This window comes from Mytilus edulis, chromosome 6, assembly GCF_963676685.1.
Source record: "Mytilus edulis chromosome 6, xbMytEdul2.2, whole genome shotgun sequence".
NCBI lineage: Eukaryota > Metazoa > Mollusca > Bivalvia > Mytilida > Mytilidae > Mytilus > Mytilus edulis.
This window is the reverse complement of record NC_092349.1, coordinates 82,737,911-82,760,494: the sequence shown is the minus strand read 5'-3', so window position 1 is coordinate 82,760,494 and position 22,584 is coordinate 82,737,911. Positions and strand designations below refer to the sequence as shown.

The 22,584-nt window shown below is 32.8% G+C and overlaps 1 protein-coding gene across 1 annotated transcript in view; it reads left to right on the top strand.

Annotated features, from left to right (window-relative positions):
* Window positions 1-22,584, top strand: part of LOC139526681 (protocadherin Fat 1-like) — a 34,666-nt gene that overhangs the window by 11,092 nt on the left and 990 nt on the right. The window contains exons 6-21 of the mRNA XM_071321842.1: window positions 480-659; window positions 1,034-1,149; window positions 2,274-2,445; window positions 3,473-3,606; window positions 6,077-6,248; window positions 10,147-10,280; window positions 11,411-11,582; window positions 12,288-12,424; window positions 13,615-13,783; window positions 14,403-14,561; window positions 15,488-15,628; window positions 17,060-17,182; window positions 17,751-17,933; window positions 19,373-19,560; window positions 20,123-20,489; window positions 21,902-22,268. Of these exons, the coding sequence (XP_071177943.1) occupies window positions 480-659; window positions 1,034-1,149; window positions 2,274-2,445; window positions 3,473-3,606; window positions 6,077-6,248; window positions 10,147-10,280; window positions 11,411-11,582; window positions 12,288-12,424; window positions 13,615-13,783; window positions 14,403-14,561; window positions 15,488-15,628; window positions 17,060-17,182; window positions 17,751-17,933; window positions 19,373-19,560; window positions 20,123-20,489; window positions 21,902-22,268 (2,914 nt within the window). The remainder of the gene's footprint in view (window positions 1-479; window positions 660-1,033; window positions 1,150-2,273; window positions 2,446-3,472; window positions 3,607-6,076; window positions 6,249-10,146; window positions 10,281-11,410; window positions 11,583-12,287; window positions 12,425-13,614; window positions 13,784-14,402; window positions 14,562-15,487; window positions 15,629-17,059; window positions 17,183-17,750; window positions 17,934-19,372; window positions 19,561-20,122; window positions 20,490-21,901; window positions 22,269-22,584) is intronic.

Here is a 22,584-nt window from a genome sequence, read left to right as displayed (position 1 = left end):
AATGCTGCCAAATAGAAAAAATGTACACAGATAACTGAAAATAATTTGTTTGTAAGGTGTACAGTTTTAATTTAATTGCTCATAGTACGAAAACCAAAATGAAAATTTATAGTCATACTAAATACTTGGTATATATTATCATGTTATAAGATGTATTGCAATATTATATGTGAAAATGAGATATGCACGATTTCATTTTTGTTACTTGTATGATTTGAATGATAACCTTAAACTAAAAGGTTTATAACAAGCACATTTGACCAGTTTTAGTTGTGTTTCGTTGTGGTTTATGTTTTTATGTCTGTATACATTTTGGCTATACAATCCTTTGGGTCGGGTTATATAAGTGGTCCTAGAAACGGACCATGCCCATAGCAATCGGTATTTTACTTTACTTAAGTTGACCTTGCATTTTTCGAATTTTTTATTGATCTTTGATTAACCTTTATCATAATTGTCCCAAACAATATTTTGCTTAGGTGAACCTCCAGACATGTCTGGCGTAGGTACATTAACATTGTATAACGACGAGGTCTCGGTTGGAGATGTGTTAGCTACAATAACAACAACTGACAATGATCCAGAGGACGTTGGAAGCCTCACTTTGACATTGGAATCAGCTAGCAACAGTGGCTCAAGTTATTTTGAGTTTGTTTCTGGTAAGTTAGAAGATTTATGTTCAATTATAATTTGCCTGTATTAACAAAAAGTCATACAAAACATAACAACTATTGGTCATGTGTTTCTGCACCACAAAGGTAACATAAAGCGCTTGTTCAATAATAACAATAAATGCTACTGAACGACATGACATCAATACATCTAGAAGAAAAGCAAATGAAGTCAGAATATATGCACGATTTTGTCTATATATAAACCCAATATCGACTAGTTTGGTACTGTACGTTGGTGATTTTATTTTTTGATAGAATTACTTTCTTTGTATTTCTAATAATTTGCCGAATATACATGGTTATTAATGATAAGTGACTTAATCAATAAAACATTTCATATACATTTTTTCTTATTTTAGATGAAATAAGGGTAAAAGCTCTACCACCTGTGAATACATATAATCTGGTGCTTAAAGTAGAAGATCCGTGCACTCTATCACGAACCGGAACAGAAATTATTGATATACTAAATAGAGTAAGTTTCTAGTATTGTAGATTACAATACAAAAGAAATGGTTTATACACATATATTAATATTTTGGAATAAAACTCAAAGAGATAAGGTCGCATAACAAAATAATTGGAATAAGTCTATTCTTCCTCGTTTATCATAAATATTCAAATATTGTTCATGTCAATGGAAATAATTCTACTGCACATGTATTGAGACGTATGCAAGGGAATCCTTTTATGGTAAATTGATATATTAGTTCTGCAAAATTAAAAAAGTTACTCTCTTTAGGTAGTCTGTGTTGAATATGATTTATAACTTTATTGAGCTTCATACTTAAGCTTTTACTATAGTGTAAGTCTTCTATGTACTAAGACTATGCATTAAGTAGTTTTTACTCCTGCTATCTTTTGCACTGAATTCATCATTCAGCTTTCAGAGTGAGGGTCTATTATACAGGTTTTGTTTAACAAACTAGAGCCATTATCATGATTATCTTAGTCACGCAATCGTGTATGTCCTTTTAAAGTATCGTATGTTCAGAGGTGTACTTTTAAGTTTTAAACACATTTTGGTATATTTTCGAAACTGTAACTAAATTTATTATGCTTACCAATGGCTCACCACAAAAAAGTTTTGACAGATTATAAGCATGCATGAAAAAGACCTCCTTCCCCAAACTAAAATTATGTGGAAAGTTAAGCTTTACATCTGTCTAATACAGATTCGTATAAGGCGTAGTTCAATTAATATTATTGTTATGACCAGCAATATATAGGGCTGTATATCAATTTTATGTATTTGAATGTATCAAAAATAAACTCTTAAACATTCGAACGATCAATAATTTGTTTTAATCATTTTCATGTCATATCATAACCATGTAAGTGAAACAAATATTTTGTATTATGTGAATTGGAAAAAAGTAATGCCTGGCATCTTTTAATAATAGAAATGTCATTTGAATTCCATATTAAACTACATTACATAAACTTATATTTTTATACAAAAACTTGTTGAAGTAGATTCAAATAAGCACACTCAATTAAGACATGACTGATGTCGATTTAAATTCTGATGAATCTTTTCGAATAAGAAATTCTTTTATAAATTATCCAACTGTGAACTAAATCTGAATATCATTACAGCTTCCTGTTATCAACAACCTCCCCGATTCTGTATCAATATCAGAGGATACTGCAGACAATGCATTGATATTTACCATTAATGCCACAGATACAGTAACAGTTCCAGTACAATGCGAAAAGATAGGGGGAGGAACTGTGCCATTCTCTGTCGCGCAAATTCCAGGTTCAACAGGTGAACATAAATTACTTTTTATCTCTAACAAGATTTTGTGAGATAGACGAAATTGACCTTTCAACGTGAGTATTGAACTTTCATGTAAAACAAAAGGCAGATCAGACGTATTTTGACTTCATTGAATAGTAACTTTTGTTTGGGATTAACTGTATATAAACATTATATAGAGACTGGTTTTTTTTATCAAGATAAACAAAGGCAACGGTAGTTTATCGGTGTTTGAAAGTCACAAATCGTTTGGAGAGAATACAAATCCAGGTTACAAACTTAAACTGAGGGAACACATCAATTATAAGAGGAAAAAGAATGAATAACAGGACTATTAAATTGCAAAACTTAAAAAGCCAACATATGTATAAACGAAGTTTTTGATAACAACTGCCTTATTCTTACTTGGTAACAACTTGAGATTTTAATATCGCTTTGATATCGCCCGCCTGTCTTTTAAGAAATATAGCTCTTTCGCATGGAAAAAAATGGCATGTCTGGCGTACAAAATTATAAACTCGGTATCTTTGATGATTTTTCTAACGTGTTTAAGATGTATGTTTCCCAGAAATGCATAGAATACAATAAGTAACGTATTTCATTTCACTTCCGAAACCCATAAATTTTCTCTTTAATATACTTTCTTCTCATCTTCCACAGTCTTACAATTAAATTTTTCGTATTCTTAATTTTTCGGTGCTCTAAATTGACGCTGTAAGATGAGTGTTCAGTAGTTAGTTAATACAGAGTAAATTGTTGGACTTTCCTAGGAAATGTGCTCTTATTTATTGCTCAATTGTTATACGACATATTCAAGTAAAATTTAATAAGCAACCCACATCAAGAGAACTCATTTTTTTCGAGTATTTGTTTCAGGGTTATCTAATTTCAATAAGGAACCGGAATTAATTATATGCACATTTGATATAAAAAAAAAGTAACAAAAATTCCGAACTCCAAGGGTAATTCAAAACGGAAAGTCCTTAATAAAATGACAATATCAAAAATATTGAGTGAATATTGATTTTTTTTTAAGATTACGGAGTATACAAGGATGCAGGAGCCTTCCTTAACTATGATATAACTCAATCCTATAAAGTTACAGTAGAATGTGATGACTTAGATGACAAAGTGGACGCTGATCTGACCATCAACTTAATACAAAATCAGGCAAATATTTTACCCAATAACTATAAGCTTTATTTCATGGAATGGAACATATTTTATCCTACTTTTGAATACAGGTGTATATAGATATAAGGTCTCATACAACACCCGGTCCAGCTCTTTTTATACATACAATACAAAAAAAGAAGATGTGGTATGATTGCCAATGAAACAACTGTCCACATGAGACCACAGTTACACAGAAATTAACAACTACAGGTCACCGTACGTCCTACAACAATGAGCAAAGTCCATACCGCATAGTCAGTATTTAAACATAAATATATTATAAGCTGAAAACAGCATATTTATTTTAACAAAAAAGATAAGCTTTCGTATAATTCGACATTACAGTAGATGCATGGCAGAACTCTACTGAACTCACATTCTTCACAGTGTGATTAACTCGTACTAATCTTTAAAAGAGGGTCGAAAGATACCAGAGGGACAGTCAAACTCATAGATAAAATAAACTGACAACCCCATGGCTAACAAAGAAAAATACAATCAGACAAATAAAAGTACAAAAGACACAAAATATAACATAGAAAACTAAAGACTAAGCAACACAAATAAACTCATCATAGATACCAGGACTAAATTTAGTATACGCCAGACGCGCGTTTCGTCTACAAAAGACTCATCAATGACGCTCGAATCCAAAAAAGTTAAAAAGGCCAAATAAAGTACGAAGTTGAAGAGCATTGAGGACCAAAATTCCTAAAAGTTTTGCCAAATACAGCTAAGGTAATCTATGCCTGAGGTAGAAAAGCCTTAGTATTTCAAAAAATTCAAAAATTTGTAAACAGTAAATTTATAAATATAACAATATCAATGACAATTCATGTCAGCACAAAAAGTGCTGACTACTGGGCTTGTGATACCCTCGGGGAAATATATCTCCACCAGCAGTGGCATCGACCCAGTGGTTGTAAATAAACTCATCATAGATACCAGGACTAAATTTAGTATACGCCAGACGCGTGTTTCGTCTACAAAAGACTCATCAGTGACGCTCGAATCCAAAAAAAGTTAAAAAGGCCAAATAAAGTACGAAGTTGAAGAGCATTGAGGACCAAAATTCCTAAAAGTTTTGCCAAATACAGCTAAGGTAATCTATGCCTGAGGTAGAAAAGCCTTAGTATTTCAAAAAATTCAAAAATTTGTTAACAGTAAATTTATAAATAATACAATATCAATGACAATTCATGTCAGCACAAAAAGTGCTGACTACTGGACTTTTGATACCCTCGGGGAAATATATCTCCACCAGTAGTGGCATCGACCCAGTGGTTGTAAATAAACTCATCATAGATACCAGGACTAAATTTAGTATACGCCAGACGCGCGTTTCGTCTACAAAAGACTCATCATTGACGCTCAAATCCAAAAAAGTTTAAAAGGCAAAATAAAGTACGAAGTTGAAGAGCATTGACGACCAAAATTCCTAAAAGTTTTGCCAAATACAGCTAAGGTAATCTATGCTTGAGGTAAAAAAAGTCTTAGTATTTCAAAAAATTCCAAAATTTTGTAAACATTAAATTTATAAATATAACAATATCAATGACAATTCAAGTCAGCATAAAAAGTGCTGACTACTGGGCTTGTGATAACCTCGTGGAAATAAATCTCCACCAGCAGTTGCATCGACCCAGTGGTTGTAAATAAACTCATCATAGATACCAGGACTAAATTTAGTATACGCCAGACGCGCGTTTCGTCTACAAAAGACTCATCAGTGACGCTCGAATCCAAAAAAAGTTAAAAAGGCCAAATAAAGTACGAAGTTGAAAAGCATTGAGGACCAAAATTCCGAAAAGTTTTGCCAAATACAGCTAAGGTAATCTATGCCTGAAGTAGAAAAGCCTTAGTATTTCAAAAAATTCAAAAATTTGTAAACACTAAATTTATAAATATAACTATATCAATGACAATTCATGTCAGCACAACAAGTGCTGACTACTGAACTTGTGATACCCTCGGGAAAATAAATCTCCACCAGCAGTAGCATCGACCCAGTGGTTGTAAATAAACGCATCATAGATACCAGGACTAAATTTAGTATACGCCACTAAAGGTTTCTTTCATTGTCATTTATCAATTTTCGAAATCCTTTGAACTTTTCACTTCACGTTATAGATAATAAACGATTTCTTTACATAATCTGCAGTGAAAACCTTATTATGTTGTCTTTCTAGATCTGTGACGACTGATTAGTAATTATCATGATGCAAATTGCAAAAAATGTCGAATTTGACATATCTTTAACCGCTTACCCAAATTAGTAAGAAACAGATTATTGACAATTGACAACAGATATTAATATCAAAATCATCATAATAAGACAGCCTTTAAAACTTCAATGAAAGAAATCTATGGTGTGATTTGTTTACATAACGTTAAAAAAACAGGAACACTATGAATTCATATATAGAGCATACTAAATTAGTTCGTGCTTTCTTTTTTAACGTAGGCTCCTGTGATACAGAGTTTACCTGATAGTGTAAGTTTTCTGGAGGATTGGAACACCAATACTTTACTCCATACATTAACTGTTACTGACGCGGAGAGTGACACAATTACATGTACACTGAATCCAACCAGTACTATATATGATGTATCGCTTATTCCACCTTCAAATACTGGTATGTATTAACCTGCTTATGTACACTGAATCCAATCAGTACTATATATGATGTATCGCTTATTCCTCCTTCAAGTACTGGTATGTATTAACATGCTCAGGTACACTGAATCAAGCCAGTACTATATACGATGTATCGCTTACTCCTCCTTCAAATACTGGTATGTATTAACCTGCTCATGTACACTGAATCCAACCAGTACTATATATGATGTATCGCTTATTCCACCTTCAAATACTGGTATGTATTAACCTGCTCATGTATACTGAATCCAATCAGTACTATATATGATGTATCGCTTATTCCTCCTTCAAATACTGGTATGTATTAACCTACTTATGTACACTGAATCCAACCAGTACTATATACGATGTATCGCTTATTCCTCCTTCAAATACTGGTATGTATTAACCTGCTCATGTACACTGAATCCAACCAATACTATATATGATGTATCGCTTATTTCTTCTTCAAATACTGGTATGTATTAACCTGCTTATGTACACTGAATCCAACCAGTACTATATACGATGTATCGCTTATTCCTCCTTCAAATACTGGTATGTATTAACCTGCTTATGGACACTGAATACAACCAGTACTATATATGATGTATCTCTTATTCCTCCTTCAAATACTGGTATGTATTAACCTGCTTATGTACACTGAATCCAACCAGTACTATATACGATGTATCGCTTATTCCTCCTTCAAATACTGGTATGTATTAACCTGCTTATGGACACTGAATACAACCAGTACTATATATGATGTATCTCTTATTCCTCCTTCAAATACTGGTATGTATTAACCTGCTCAGGTACACTGAATCCAACCAGCATTATATACGATGTATCTCTTATTCCTCCTTCAAATACTGGTATGTATTAACCTGCTCAGGTACACTGAATCCAACCAGTATTATATACGATGTATCGCTTATTTCTCCTTCAAGTACTGGTATGTATTAACCTGCTAATGTACACTGAATCCAACCAGTACTATATATGATGTATCTCTTATTCCTCCTTCAAATACTGGTATGTATTAACCTGCAGTTCAGGTACACTGAATCAAACCAGTTCTATATACGATGTATCGCTTATTCTTCCTTCAAGTACTGGTATGTATTAACCTGCTTATGTACACTGAATCCAACCAGTATTATATACGATGTATCTCTTATTCCTCCTTCAAATACTGGTATGTATTAACCTGCTCATGTACACTGAATCCAACCAGTACTATATATGATGTATCTCTTATTCCTCCTTCAAATACTGGTATGTATTAACCCGCTGATGTACACTGAATCCAACCAGTACTATATACGAAGTATCTCTTATTCCACTTTCAAATACTGGTATGTATTAACCTGCTCATGTACACTGAATCCAATCAGTACTATATACGATGCATCGCTTATTCCTCCTTCAAATACTGGTATGTATTAACCTGCTCATGTACACTGAATTCAATCAGTACTATATATGATGTATCTCTTATTCCTCCTTCAAGTACTGGTATGTATTAACCTGCTTATGTACACTGAATCCAACCAGTACTATATACGATGTATCTCTTATTCCACCTTCAAATACTGGTATGTACTAACCTGCTCATGTACATTGAATCCGATCAGTACTATATACGATGTATCGCTTATTCCACCTTCAAATACTGGTATGTATTAACCTGCTTATGTCCACTGAATCCAACCAGTACTATATATGATATATCTCTTATTCCTCCTTCAAATACTGGTATGTATTAACCTGCTTATGTACACTGAATCCAACCAGCACTATATACGATGTATCTCTTATTCCACCTTCAAATGCTGGTATGTATTAACCTGCTCATGTACACTGAATCAAATCAGTACAATGTACAATGTATCGCCTATTCCACCTTCAAATACTGGTATGTATTAACCTGCTCATGTATACTGAATCCAATCAGTACTATATATGATGTATCTCTTATTCCTCCTTCAAGTACTGGTATGTATTAACCTGCTTATGTACACTGAATCCACCCAGTACTATATACGATGTATCGCTTATTCCACTTTCAAATACTGGTATGTATTAACCTGCTATAGTACACTGAATCCAATCAGTACTATATACGATGTATCGCTTATTCCACCTTCAAATACTGGTATGTATAAACCTGCTTATGTAACTGAATCCAACCAGTACTATATACGATGTATCGGTTATTCCTCCTTCAAATACTGGTATGTATTAATCTGATTATGTCCACTGAATCCAACCAGTACTATATATGATGTATCTCTTATTCCTCCGTCAAATACTGGTATGTATTAACATGCTTATGTACACTGAATCCAACCAGTACTATATACGATGTATCTCTTATTCAACCTTCAAATACTGGTATGTATTAACCTGCTCATGAACACTGAATCCAACCAGTACTATATACGATGTATCTCTTATTCAACCTTCAAATACTGGTATGTATTAACCTGCTCATGAACACTGAATCCAACAAGTACTATATATGATGTATCGCTTATTCCTCCTTCAAGTACTGGTATGGTTTAACCTGCTAATGTACACTGAATCCAACCAGTACTATATATGATGTATCTCTTATTCCTCCTTCAAATACTGGTATGTATTAACCTGCTCAGGTACACTGAATCCAACCAGTACTATATACGATGTATCGGTTATTCCTCCTTCAAATACAGGTATGTATTAACCTGCTCATGTACACTAAATCCAACCAGTACTATATACGATGTATCGGTTATTCCTCCTTCAAATACTGGTATGTATTAACTTGCTTAATTTCTTTATTTAAAATCTGTTATTTACAAGACGATGTGTTATAACATTTGTTTACATTAATTGAGCTAATTGCAAGTATTAACTATGTTATTTCAACTGATCTGGCGGAGCTTATGTTTAAATTTGCATAAGGACAGTCTATTTGAAGATGTGTGTGATAAGGATGATTGCCGTTATAATATTATTGAATTCTTATCACCTATCAGTGTCACCAAAATCATATACAAAAGAACTCAGTGTATGATATGTGACGAATAACTGGACACTTCATTGATGAGTTTTTCTGAAAACTCCTGTCTATAGATAGACTGGTCTTAAATAAGCGAACTTCTTAAAAAACGCCCAGTTAAGTGAAATAAATCTAGCAAAACTCGTATGTTGATACCAGACTTTACTTTTGTATTCTGTGTTATCGGAAACATTTAATGGATATTTGTCATTGTGAAATATTGTCGATAATAAGTGAAAATAGCGATGTTAATTAACAAAATAGGGATCACAGTTACCTAGCAGGAGCAACAGTATGCATCCCCTTTGGTATTTGTTCACTTTTCTTTGATTGCGATTGCTCGTTGATTAGGAAACTACATTATTTAGGCTGAGCTGTATAGACGAAGAAAAATTATCTGACATCTATATGCGTAATCAACCAATTAAATCATTAACCGTATCGGATTTACAGCATCATCGATTTCAATTACCACGGTTGTTCTTGCTGTTGATTGGCAGGGAGGAGGGGGTTGAAAGGTCCGATTTGTATATGATTAATTATTATCATTTCTTAAACAGATGGTTAGCTTTTTTTCAAATTATTTTTCAAAATTTATTTTCCTTTGTTGTATGTTTTTTTAGGGTTTTAATCAAACTTGTGTTCATTCAGAGTTTTGGGTATGAAAAAGGTTTCATCGTGTTCATGTATTATAAACTTTCAAAACCAGGAAATTTGGGGAACATTTTTAGTTTCCTATAATAGATATAGCTTATGTTTCGTATATACAATATGTCGAATCATTGAAGAGAGTATCTCCCAATAGTACACACATCTCTACAATGTTCACTGTCATTTATTTATCAAGGATACGGCATCTATCTATCAGGCGGGACCACTCTAGATTATGATACAACTTCGTCATACACTTTATCAGTGCGGTGTAATGATGTTAGACGAAGTGATACGGAGAGTTTTACAGTCAATCTGATACGAAACACGGTAAAAATTTTGTACTGATTATTAGGAGATGCACATAGAAAATACATTACTTCGACATTATTTTAAACCTATGGTTCTAACTCTAACCTACAAATTTTACCTATGAAGAATTTAGCTTGTCTTTGTTTGTTCATTTTGATTGGATAAATACATTTTTGAATTCCTACATATTTATACATCCTAAGTGTTCAAAGGAGTAAAAGAGGGACGAAAGATACCAGAGGGACAGTCAAACTCGTAAATCGAAAATAAACTGACAACGCCATGGCTAAAAATGAAAAAAAGACAAACAGACAAACAATAATATTCATGACACAACATAGAAAACTAAATAATAACAAAACGAACCCCACCAAAAAACTAGGGGTGATCTCATGTGCTCCGGAAGGGTAAGCAGATCCTGCTCCACATGTGGCACCCGTTGCTTATGTACAAATCCGGTAAATAGTCTAATTCGGTAGGTCACATTTCGTGTTGTTTCTTAATTAATATTTATAACTGTTGATGTAAATTTCCTTTGGTTTTGTGAGTCTTTGTTTATTCGTTGGTTTAAATTGTTATAGTCTAATTAAAAGTAATATTGTGTATCTATTTATCCAAATATGTACAGTTGTCTATAAAAAAAATTAATACGGGATGCAAAATATGGAAATAAAACAATCTCCCCCAGTTTTTGTTGGGGTTAGTATTCCTTCGTCTTCAGTTTTCTATGTTGTGACTTGTGTACTATTATTTGTCTGTTTGTCTTTTAAATTTCAAGCCATGGCGTTGACAGTTTATTTTCGATCTATGAGTTTGACTGGTATCTTTCGTCCCTCTTTCATTTAAGCGTTTTCTTTCTTTTTCTATTTTTTGCGACAACAGAAGGTACGATGGTGAAAAGTAAAATCACAAAAATACTGAACTCCAAGGAAATTTCAAAACGGAAAATCTCTAATCAAACAATATAAACAACTGTCATATCCCGGACTTGGTAATGGCATTTTAAAATTAAGAAATTGGTGGATTGAACCTGGTTTTATACTAGTGATTTTACTAAATATATTTTAAGATTGTAATGATACATTATGGTAAATAAAACTTTAAAGCATGTAAATGTAAAAGCTGTATGAAATACCCTATACTTGCAGCCACCAGTCATAAACAGTTTACCAACAACCGAAAGTATATCAGAAGACCTCAACACTAGAACATTAGTGCATTCTTTGAACGTTACCGATGTTAACGCAGCTGATACTGTGACATGCGCATTTAACCCAAACAATGCTTTATTTGAACTAAGTAAAATACTACCAGCATCAGGTTTGCACTTTCAAATATTTTATTCAATGTTATAGATTGCGAGCTCCTTCTGGCTTAAAAAGTTATCAAAGGTACCAGGCTTATAAATGAATACGCCAGACGCGTGTTTCGTCTACATAAGACTCATCAGTGAAGCTCAGATCAAAATAGTTATAAAGCCAAAAAGGTACAAAATTGAAAAGAATTGAGGACCTAAGATTCCAAAAAGTTATGCCAAATACGGCTACGGTAATGTATGTCTGGGATAAGAAGACCCTTAGGTTTTCGAAAAATTTGTCAACACCGAACTGCTGACTACTGACTTAAGACTTGCATTGTTAGATAAATTGTGTTTCCCTCGGATTTGGTTTATTGCCCAGATTTATTTTCACTTAATCAATACTAAGTATATGACTATCAAACTGTTAAATAGTAGTATACGACTGTTGTTTTTACTGCTGTATAACTGTAAGCTTTAGTTTCCTGAAACTTTAATTTGCTACGTGAAAGACAATGTGATTTTCGGGAATTGTATCATATTTTTAATGCTTTGTCTGTATAATTTAAAATATACATCAACTGTTCATTACTAGCCTTTTTTTCCATTGAAATCAATGAAATTGTAGTTCAATTTGACATCCATCTAGTACTAAATATATTAAATTCACAGATGGAATCATAAAGTTCTACGTTAATAATTTGAGTAACTTGTTTACTTTCGAACAGTGGATTATGGAGTTTTCCTGGTTGGAGGAACAGTTTTGGATTATGATGTCACTCCTTCGTATACCTTAAATATTGATTGTGCTGATCATAGGAGATCTGTCTCAGATGTCTTGACAGTTGCAATAATTCGAAACGAGGTAATACTAAGTTGGAAACTAATAAGATATTACATAATTGAGATTTGATAACATATTGAGTTAAAGGTGAAGTTACGAAAACGTAACTCTTGATACAATGTCTTGACGGGTGACATGATATTTGTCTCATTGGCAATCATATACCATCTTAAAAGGCACATAACTTCTTTTCATTCGCATTCTCAGTTGCGAATGAGAAGTAAGTTGCCTTTAAAGCAAATGTTAGGACAAAAGTTTTCCATTTTAATTGAACAATCTATATATATATAAAGAAGATGTGGTATGATTGCCAATTAGACAACTCTCCACAAGAGACCAATATGTTCATTATACAGTATTAAAATATAATCCTGGTACTTTTGATAACTATTAAAATATTTATAACAACACGTTTAATAATTTCTTGCGTCCGAAGCGCTTCTCTGGATTTACCTTCATCTGGAACGCTCAAACCCAAACATTTGAAATCCGAAGATGTATAAGTACCGAAAATCGTTGAAGAGCTATATGTCAAATATACCTAAAAAGAATAGCCAAATTCATCTAAAGCCAACTTTGCCTGAGAGAGTTGAAACCATAGGTTCATAATAATTTCGAAAAAAACGGACAATTTTAGTAAAGTTTGTTAAATCATGTCAGTACCGAAGCACTGACTACTGAGCTAATGATACCCTCAGCAGAGATATCGACCCAGTGATGTAAAAAATTGAAAACAACACGTTTAATAATTTCTTACGTTAACTGTTACTTTATAAAAATTTAGAACTTTGTATCAAATGAAAGCTTAAAGACTTTAGATGACTATTGATATCCTGTTGAAGTTTCATTTGAATAACCAGAAAGTTATATACAATTTAAAGATATGTACATGATTTTTCTCATGATGCGAAATAGTTCAACAAGTAGTTCCCGTTTCTCCCTATAGTCTAATGTCATCAGGAACCTCATTATTCAATTTGTGATGTCAGATTTTGACACTTTCATCAGTGGATTTGCGTAAGTGCAAGTTAAAAAGGCAGATAGCAATGGCAGATATTTTTTTAAAATTTATATTTACCATTTCTTAAAGGCTGCTGCATTTCTAAATCATAAAATTCATCATTAAAGCTGAATTTGTCCATCAAGTCTTAACAACTCCCAATTCTATTATAACATGTAAAATATTGTTGCTTTTCTGTTGTTTACTATAGCCACCAACAATTGTAAACCTACCAATGAGTTCAGACATACCGGAAAGTATAACTTCAGAAAGTTTGTTATATACCATATCGGTGACAGATCCGACTAATGATACAGTTACATGTGTTATTACACCAGCAACTTCTATATTCTATCTCCAAACCACATCAGCGCAATTTGGTAAATTTAAAGTAGTTTGAAATGTATGTCTTCACATATATGCTTTGATTAAGCGCTATGTGTAGTTATACTTATTAATTTAGAATAAATACTCGCTTATACATTTAAATTATAAAAATTGAAGAAAAAAAACACTCAATGAAATCATGCAACCGTTGCACTTTTCTGAATTTCCCTTCGATGGGACGCTCAAAGCCGAATATTTGAAAGATGACGACGTATAAAAACCGAAAAACAGGTTGAAAGATATGTGACCAAAAAGGACTTAGGAAAACCCCTTCTAAAGAGATTGAAATTTGGATTTAAACAATACAAGGTTTATAAGAAAATCCACCTTTTGGATATTGCTGAGAGGCAGTGGGAGCAAGAAATATATTAAGCCTATCAAAATATTTTGTGTCGATTACGAAAAAAATATTATGGTTTAATATAGTTTCATATGCAACTAAAATAATGAATACCAAAAAACGGAAGACTATTTAGGCAAATAATTTGAACCTTAATTGACATAAAGTATAATTTTGTTAGTTTTAGGAGGTAAAGATAACAGTCAGAACTCTAGTTTCAATATGAAATATAATTCTTTGATTTCTCAACGAAATAAAATATTTATTTACAGAAACCGAGATATGGGTTCGAGGTAATCAAGGGTTCGTGTATGATACTAAAAGACAATATACTTTAAATATAGAATGTGCTGACCAGCGAAGAAGTGATTCGGATGCGTTTTACGTTTACATTCTTCGAAATATGCCTCCATACTTCCCCAATCTTCAAGGTAATATTATGGTAACTGCGACGGAGTATTCATTGTAAAGTTATCATACAACTATATAATCTACAAAAAGAACTGCCTAATCAGGTTAATCTATGTGGGCAGGTTAAACCCTTATTGGCCAATGTTTATTCAAACTCAAATATTATTTTCTTAATACAATACAAATCTATATAAAATATTGAACGCAACTATTCCATAAGCGTTGTTCTGTTTGTTGCCCTTTTTAAGGATACGTACTATACATTTAATTTTAATACACCCTTACAACTTACAATTCCAGCTAGCGTCATGTGTCGCATAAAGGGGAGAAGTTCGCGTTTCTGTAGCTTTTTAATTTAACAAATATAGGTTGTTCGCCTATCGCTCAATTGCCAATCTGGAAAGCCAGAGAATCTTTTTTCACAGTTTCTTTCCTTTAGATGAATTGCCGACAAAGCCTGACGAGTCAAAACCACCCGGGTTTTAAATCATAGTTATATTTTTCTACCTCCTAAGGCTTACAATCTTGAGTCGGCCAGCTATTAACCTATAACTGGATATAATGTAAGTCATTAAAACGTTTGCGGTTATAGTAAATCAATGACAAACTAAATGAAATATATATGAACGATTTAACAAAACTTAAACTCTAGAGAAGACTTGCCTCTGTGCAGACCAAAAATAGTAAACAAAGTACATAGATAATAAAAGAATGCGACAGATTCACGAAACAATCGAACAGGCTAAACAGACTAAACAAAATTGTATAATTATTTGAACATAATAAAGAGATGAATTAGGTATATGTTTGTTCTTTGCGTGAAAGGATAAGACTCAATTGGTATGGTTTTTTTCATGCAAAACGAGTAGAAATTATTACAGTAATTGATTAAAAAAATAATTGACGAGTTTTCAATCTTAATCAATGAAAGATGTTTTTACTATAGATAAAACAAGTGTTTCGTCCGAGACTTCAGCTGCTGGTCAGATCATTTATACTGTAGACAGTGTGGATCCAGAGAGTGACAATGTGCAATATTCTTTGTCATCTAACACGGCGAATGCGCCATTTATAATCAACCAAAACAGTGAGTAATACAGACTTAAAAAATCTTATTTATAGTTGCTTTATACAAATAAGAAGACGTGATATGAATGCCACCGAGGCCACTCTAAATCCAAGTTACAATTTATAGAAATTTAAATACTAAATCAAATATGGTTTAAACCTAGAGGCAGAAGATGCCAAAAGGGACAATGAAAAATGAAAAATGCATTATGGCAAGAGAGACAATCGATAAAGATAATAAAATAGTATATAAAAAATTACATGGAGATTTAACATTGATCACTGTATAAACATTTTTTGTTAGGGTCTACTACTCTGTGTTCAGAGTCATCATGTCTTCGTTATTTGATATAGTCTAATAGATGACTTCTTGAGATGACCAAAAAAAAACTTAACCATGCTGTTGGCTTTAATGTCTAACGATGTCCAAGTGTTACTCAATATGGTGTCAAATAAACTGGTAGTCGGTATTAACTTATTATTGTTATTCTCATCTACACTATCTTATCAAATACAATTTCTAATATGACGTCACTTGGCGTTGAGGTTTAAACTTATTCGGATGTGTTGCATTTTGTCGGGTTATGTAACGTATTTCGATTGTTTCCTGTAATTAGATAATACTTCAGTTTTATCATGTACATCTTTTGTATAGTCATTTCATAAAATTTATTAATTGCAAAAATTATTCTAAATAATAGGGATGTTCTGGTACCTAACAGAAAACCCTGGCCGTTTTTGGCACAATTGTTTTGAACTTTTGGTCCTCGATACTTTTGTATCTGGACGTTACTAGTAAGTCTTGTGTGGACAAATGCACTTTTGGCGTATTAAATTTTTTTAATTTGTTGCCTTTTGTTAGCTATTATTCGTGTGTTTCTTTGTCAATTGTGTTCTCCTATTTGTTAACATTGTAGTCCTTTAATGCTGTGTTGTTATTTCAATGTTATATTTCACATGGCCATAAAAGAAGGAGGTTTAGCATGCCACAATACCAGGTTCAACCCACCATTTTTCCTATAAAAATGTCCTGTACCAAGTCAGGAATATGGCCATTGTTATATTATAACTCGTTTCTGTGTGTGTTACATTTTAACGTTGTGTTTCCGTTGTGTCGTTTGTTTTCTCTTATTTTTGAGTGTGAATTCACATTACTATAAGACGTGTCACGGTACTTATCTATCCCAAATTCATGCTTAGTCCGTTTCTGTGTGTGTGTGTGTGTGTGTTACATTTTAATGTTGTGTCGTCGTTCTCCTTTTATATTTAATGCGTTTCCCTCAGTTTTAGTTTGTTACCCCGATTTTGTTTTTTGTCCGTGGATTTATGAGTTTTGAACAGTGGTATACTACTGTTGCCTTTATCTTAAACCCGCAAACTGTAATGAGTATACACATAAATATGATTGTTCAGTTTATCAAATTCTTTAGAATAAGAACAAATGTTTCAGCTGGAGCAATATCTTTTACCCGCTCTATAAAGACGGAGCTAGTAGCCGGCTATGATTTGTACATTAGTGTATCAGATGGGCGAAATGTGGTGGCTGCGCGGTCATTATCAGTTCGTATTACAGGTAAGTTACTTTATCCTGATCAATTTTGTATTAGTAGTATTAGTAGTAATTTAATTGATTAATACTCATTCGTAGAACTTGTACATTGCTCGAGCAATGCCAGTTCATTTAACGGAACTGTATATTATCCTTGCTTTATCCTAAATTAATTTTTGTTTTAATTTATTCATTTAGCAGGTACAGTTTTGGGTTACATAGCTTGTTTGAAATTGTTCTTCATAAGCTATCAAAACTTAATAACAAATCTTACAGCTAAATATATGTGCATTTCAAATCTGGCTAAGTGAATGTTATCATTTCGTAAGTTGAAATTATAGCCGCTTATGATATATAAAACATATTGTTCACAATATATGGTTTTGATTTAGATTGTTCGGGAAGTTTTGCCAATGTTGGGGTTTCCTTTCATTTCCGATTTTTACAGTTCAACACAGTTGTTTCTTTACTATTTAGTCTTCAGTCCAATTTGTCAGATGATGCATTTTGTTATTATCAATTTCGATAGATATCGTTCCCAATTTTCAATTGTTTTACATCTCAGTTTATAACTCGTTTTGTTTGTTTGTAGGTATTAATTTCCCGCCACATTTCCAAGTTCCTGCGCAGACATTAACGGTATTAGAAAATATAAATTCTGGATCATCCATATTTCAACCAACAATAACAGATGAAGACTTGTCAGACGTTCATACATTTTCTGTCGTTTATTCTCCGCCAGATGGCGCTGTTTATTTCGGCGTCGACAAATCAAGTAATTTATCCATGTATGCTTTCTGTTTTTCAGATTCTTGCGTTCCGCACGGAAAATGCTACTAGAAAAGCATGTTATAACGAATGGAACATATTTACCTTTTATCAGATTTTCTTTTTATTGATACTGTAAGATATACTTGTATTTGCAGCGTATCGCGATATAAAGCGTCTTGCTGCGTGAGCGCGGCAAATGGGTTTAAAAAGGCACAAACTTGTGTAAAAAAGGACATTTTATTATATCAATATTGTATTTTACTTCACCAGATGTTCACTTCGACAATTAAGATGCACAAGACAAAAAAAATCAAAAATACAAAGCCTTGTACGAACATTAAAGAGATGATGAAACCAAAATATCATGCAAAGCAAACCTGAAAAAGTAGTCGTAGCTTGCATGAAGGCGATACATTCCTTAATTGACAAGGATCTGACACATTTATACGCTTATTTGAATAAAAAAGTTTCAGTTTTTGCATGCCACAACCCAAAAACTGGCAAATGGTCTATTGATACATTCGATGACTAACAGCATAATGTTTGCAAAAATTCTTTAAATATCTCTCTTACTAAAGTTTTCTGTAACGTTTTGCTAAAAACAACAGGAACAATAGCGTAAATGACATTTATTTTCCTGTATTATTGTACGACACTCAAGGCTCTTCAACTTCGTTGTTTATTTGGCCTTTTAAACTTTTTTATAAGAGCGTCACAGATGAGTCTTTTGTAGACGAAACGCCCTTCTTGCTTACAAAATTTGTATCCTTGTGTCTATAAGTAGTTTATTGGTATAACTTTCAATTAGTATCAAATATTGATAACAATTGGTGGAATTTAAGAATAAGATAGTGTTACGAATCCACCTAAAATTTCTTAACTTTCACAAATATTCATAAACCTAAATATCATTCAGCCATATACATTGCTGTTGGAAAACAGTTTCTTTAATGTATTGACATGTAATGTGTTTCAAACATCCAAAGAACAAAAAAAGCTTTATTTATTGAAGGGATTCCAACTATTCAGACATAATTCTGAAATAGAAAAAATACCTTTAGTAAAGGTCCTTGATTTTGTTAATTAATGTTTATTTTTCACATTTTAAGCTACCGTTATTTTGTTGCCATCTACTCAAAATCTTAAACGATTTCGGACTTCTAACTGCCTGAAGCGAACACCACTTATTATTATAAACAAAATTACCAGACTCCAAGGAAAATTCAAACGAAAGCATTATCAAATGGCAAAATATCACAGTTTACATGTCGTAACTAAGTAGTGAGCCGCCATCTAGTTGAAAAATCCATAAATATTATATTTTTGATTAGTTCAAAACAATTAAAAATTAAACACAATATATCCCAAGTTTAATGCGACATAATCGATTCCGAATTTAAAGCGTACAAGTAACGAAATAACCTTCACCTTGTTTTTTTTCAGCTGGATTAATAACATCTTTGGTTGATATTGATTACGAGACAATTCCATTCAAGTCATTTTTGCTGGTGATAACTGGGTCGGATTCTCTGTTGGAAGACACTACGAATATAACATTGAATATACAGAATGTAAACGAGGCGCCGGTGTTTACAAAGAAGTATTACTCAATTACAACTTCAGAAAATAGTGTAAGTTCAATATTACTTTACTTGCAATATATCAAATGATGCTTTTGATGATGTTTTGGTGATTTGTTATATGCTGGTTTTTATACTAAATTATAATCCTGGTACCTTTGACAACTATTTTATCAGTGTCCTACTTCATGTACATGGTTTTATCTTCGCATCTGTGTTGTGTTTTTGATTAACCATACTGAGTTTATATAGTCTGTGTTCAGAGCTCCAGTGATCCCACGGTACTCTTTTTAATGTACATATAGGAAGACTCAATTTTCTCACTAACGTCCCTTTTTGAAGTGAAATGCTGAAGTTTTCACTTACATTCCGATTTTCATTTTTTCTCTCTCATAAATACTATCGACTATAGACAATTCATTTAGTAAATTTGTTCCACCAGTTTTGTAGTATGTTAACAGCAATTGATTACAGAAACTTGTTTATAATTTATTATGTTGGTAGATTTGTGTAGTAAACACCATCACAAAAAAACTAGCATATTTTTGTTATGCAAAACACGTTCCAGAATTCAAGTTCCTACTGGTTAATATTGTTTATAATATTTATTTAGGGAGGAACTATGATTCAGAATCCATATTACCAGTATACAGACGTAGATGGTGACACATTAAAATTTTCTCTTGACTGTGGTGCCGACACGGGTCGTTTGGACATAGATTCATCGACAGGTCTTCTCTCGTTTTCAACAGACTATGATCTAGACATAGTTGGTACAGCATCTAAGATAGACTGTAAGGTTTCTATAACTGATGATGAATATACAGATATGGCATATGTTAATATAACTATATTAGACGATAATGACAATTCACCTGTGTTTATATATAGTGAATACACGTTTTACATACCAGTTACTTCAAGTGTTGGGTCATTTGTTGGACAAGTACAAGCAATTGATAAAGATATTGGAAATTATGGTAAGTCTATCATTCAATTACAATGTATGTTTATTGGTTTTAGTTTGCCTTTTTCGTTTATATGCATATGCTCGTCATTTAGTCTACACAGCATGTTGTTTCGTTTTGTAACCATAAACGCACTTGATTCAGAGGATAAATGCTAGCACTATTTTCTGTTGTATTTTGATGACTTAGCAACCTCGTGGTTGTTTGAACAAATAGGGCAAAAACGAATCGATAGTTATCAAAGGTACCAGGAATATAATTATAATTGTACGCCAAACGCGCGTTTCGTCTACATAAGACTCATCAGTGACGCTCATATCAAAATATTAAAAAAAAAAGATCAAATATGTTTCTTTACTTGTTACCCGGGAATTATTTTAAACCAAACAACCAACCATTCAAAAAATCGAAACCCGTAGTTTACACCAGTAAGAATACGACAAATTCAGCCTATGTCCCTATAATTGCAATCTATACTAGAGTTAGAATACTGACAAAAGAGATGAGACGAAAATACGGTAAACACTGAAAAAAGATGCAAAAAAATTTAAGCAACACGTTATGAATTTCATGCGTACGAAGCGCTTTTCTGGATTTACCATCATCAGGAACGCTCAATGCCAAATGTTTAATAGCCATCGATGTATAAGAAACAAAATAGTTTCAAAGATCTTTACGACCAAAATAAACTATGGACACCATAAGCCGAAAATGTACTCACAGCGCAATGACAACAAACGAGAGGAAAAAAAACACAACACAACATAACATAACATGGAATACTAAAAACTGAGCAACATGAACCCCACCGAAAACCAGTCGTGATCGCAAGTGCAAAGGACATGTAGCCGATCCTGCTTCACATGTAGTAAACAATACATGTGATAAAAGGTTAACGTCAACAATAGGGCAAATGTTGTCATACTGCTCTAATACGACCCAAACAATCATATGGATCATGTACTCTAGAAGGATAAGCAGTTATAATACTCGCTAGTATAGTTTATCTACATAAACGTTACCTTATGCTAGTGTTTTCAGAAGTGTTTTAGTTTCACTTCCATTAGAAGAGATTAGAAAACGATTGATTGATGATAAAAGAGACATTTGAAGAAAAAAATCTGTTTTAGCCAAATATAGATATAAATTAATGTTGTTTTTTTTTTTATCTTTTCATTGGTCTTAAGCATATATATATATATTGGCAATCGGAGGAAGCTTCAGAAGCGCATCTACAGAGTTCTCTAAAATTGATGAGTTTTTAAAATCTTCTGGATTTTCCCTTTATATATTTAGGAACGCCCAGAGTTTACCATTTTAATCATATCCTTGCACAGTAAATTCCTGCATATGCAAACTCAATGGTTGTATCAAGTCCAACAACATATTTAAGTTAATATTTTACATTTCTGTCTTTACTTTAGGAAATGTCTTTTACCACATTGCACTCGAAGATTTCAACTACGGTTTGTTCGATGTAGTACAAAATGGTTCGATATTTGTCAGCGAAAGTTTGAACCGGTATACTGAAGGTTCTACTTTGAATCTTACCATATATGGTGTAGATACAGGCGGCAGGGACGGTCTCACGATAGTTTATGTTGTGTTTCCAACAACGTATGTGGCGCCAATTACTCCAGGGGATGGTATCGAGTACTTAACGTTCTTTCGATATTCTCCGAACATGGCTTGGTTCGTTCCTCTGATGTTTATTCTTTTTGCCACCTTCTGTGTTGCTGTACACACTCTCTACAAATCGAATTGTTCATGTTTGAAGAAAAAAGAACGGAGGTGAGTTGCCGATACAATTCTATATACATGTTACTTATTAATTGTGTACAATCATAGATTGCTATATGTCAGCAATTAGTATACGTTGGAAACCGATTTTCGTGGATTTTGTACGTAAAGGTGCACAGCAAATTCAAAATTGTCAACAAGGCAGACAGTTTATATATGCTTGTATGTAGACTTAAGTCAAACCACGAAATGATAATAAGCACAAAAATACATTTTTTTTCTCAATTTACGAAAATTGATACCCACGAGAAGAGATAATACATCCAATATTAGTCACATGCATACAGAGCTGTGTTGTCACAAGGGA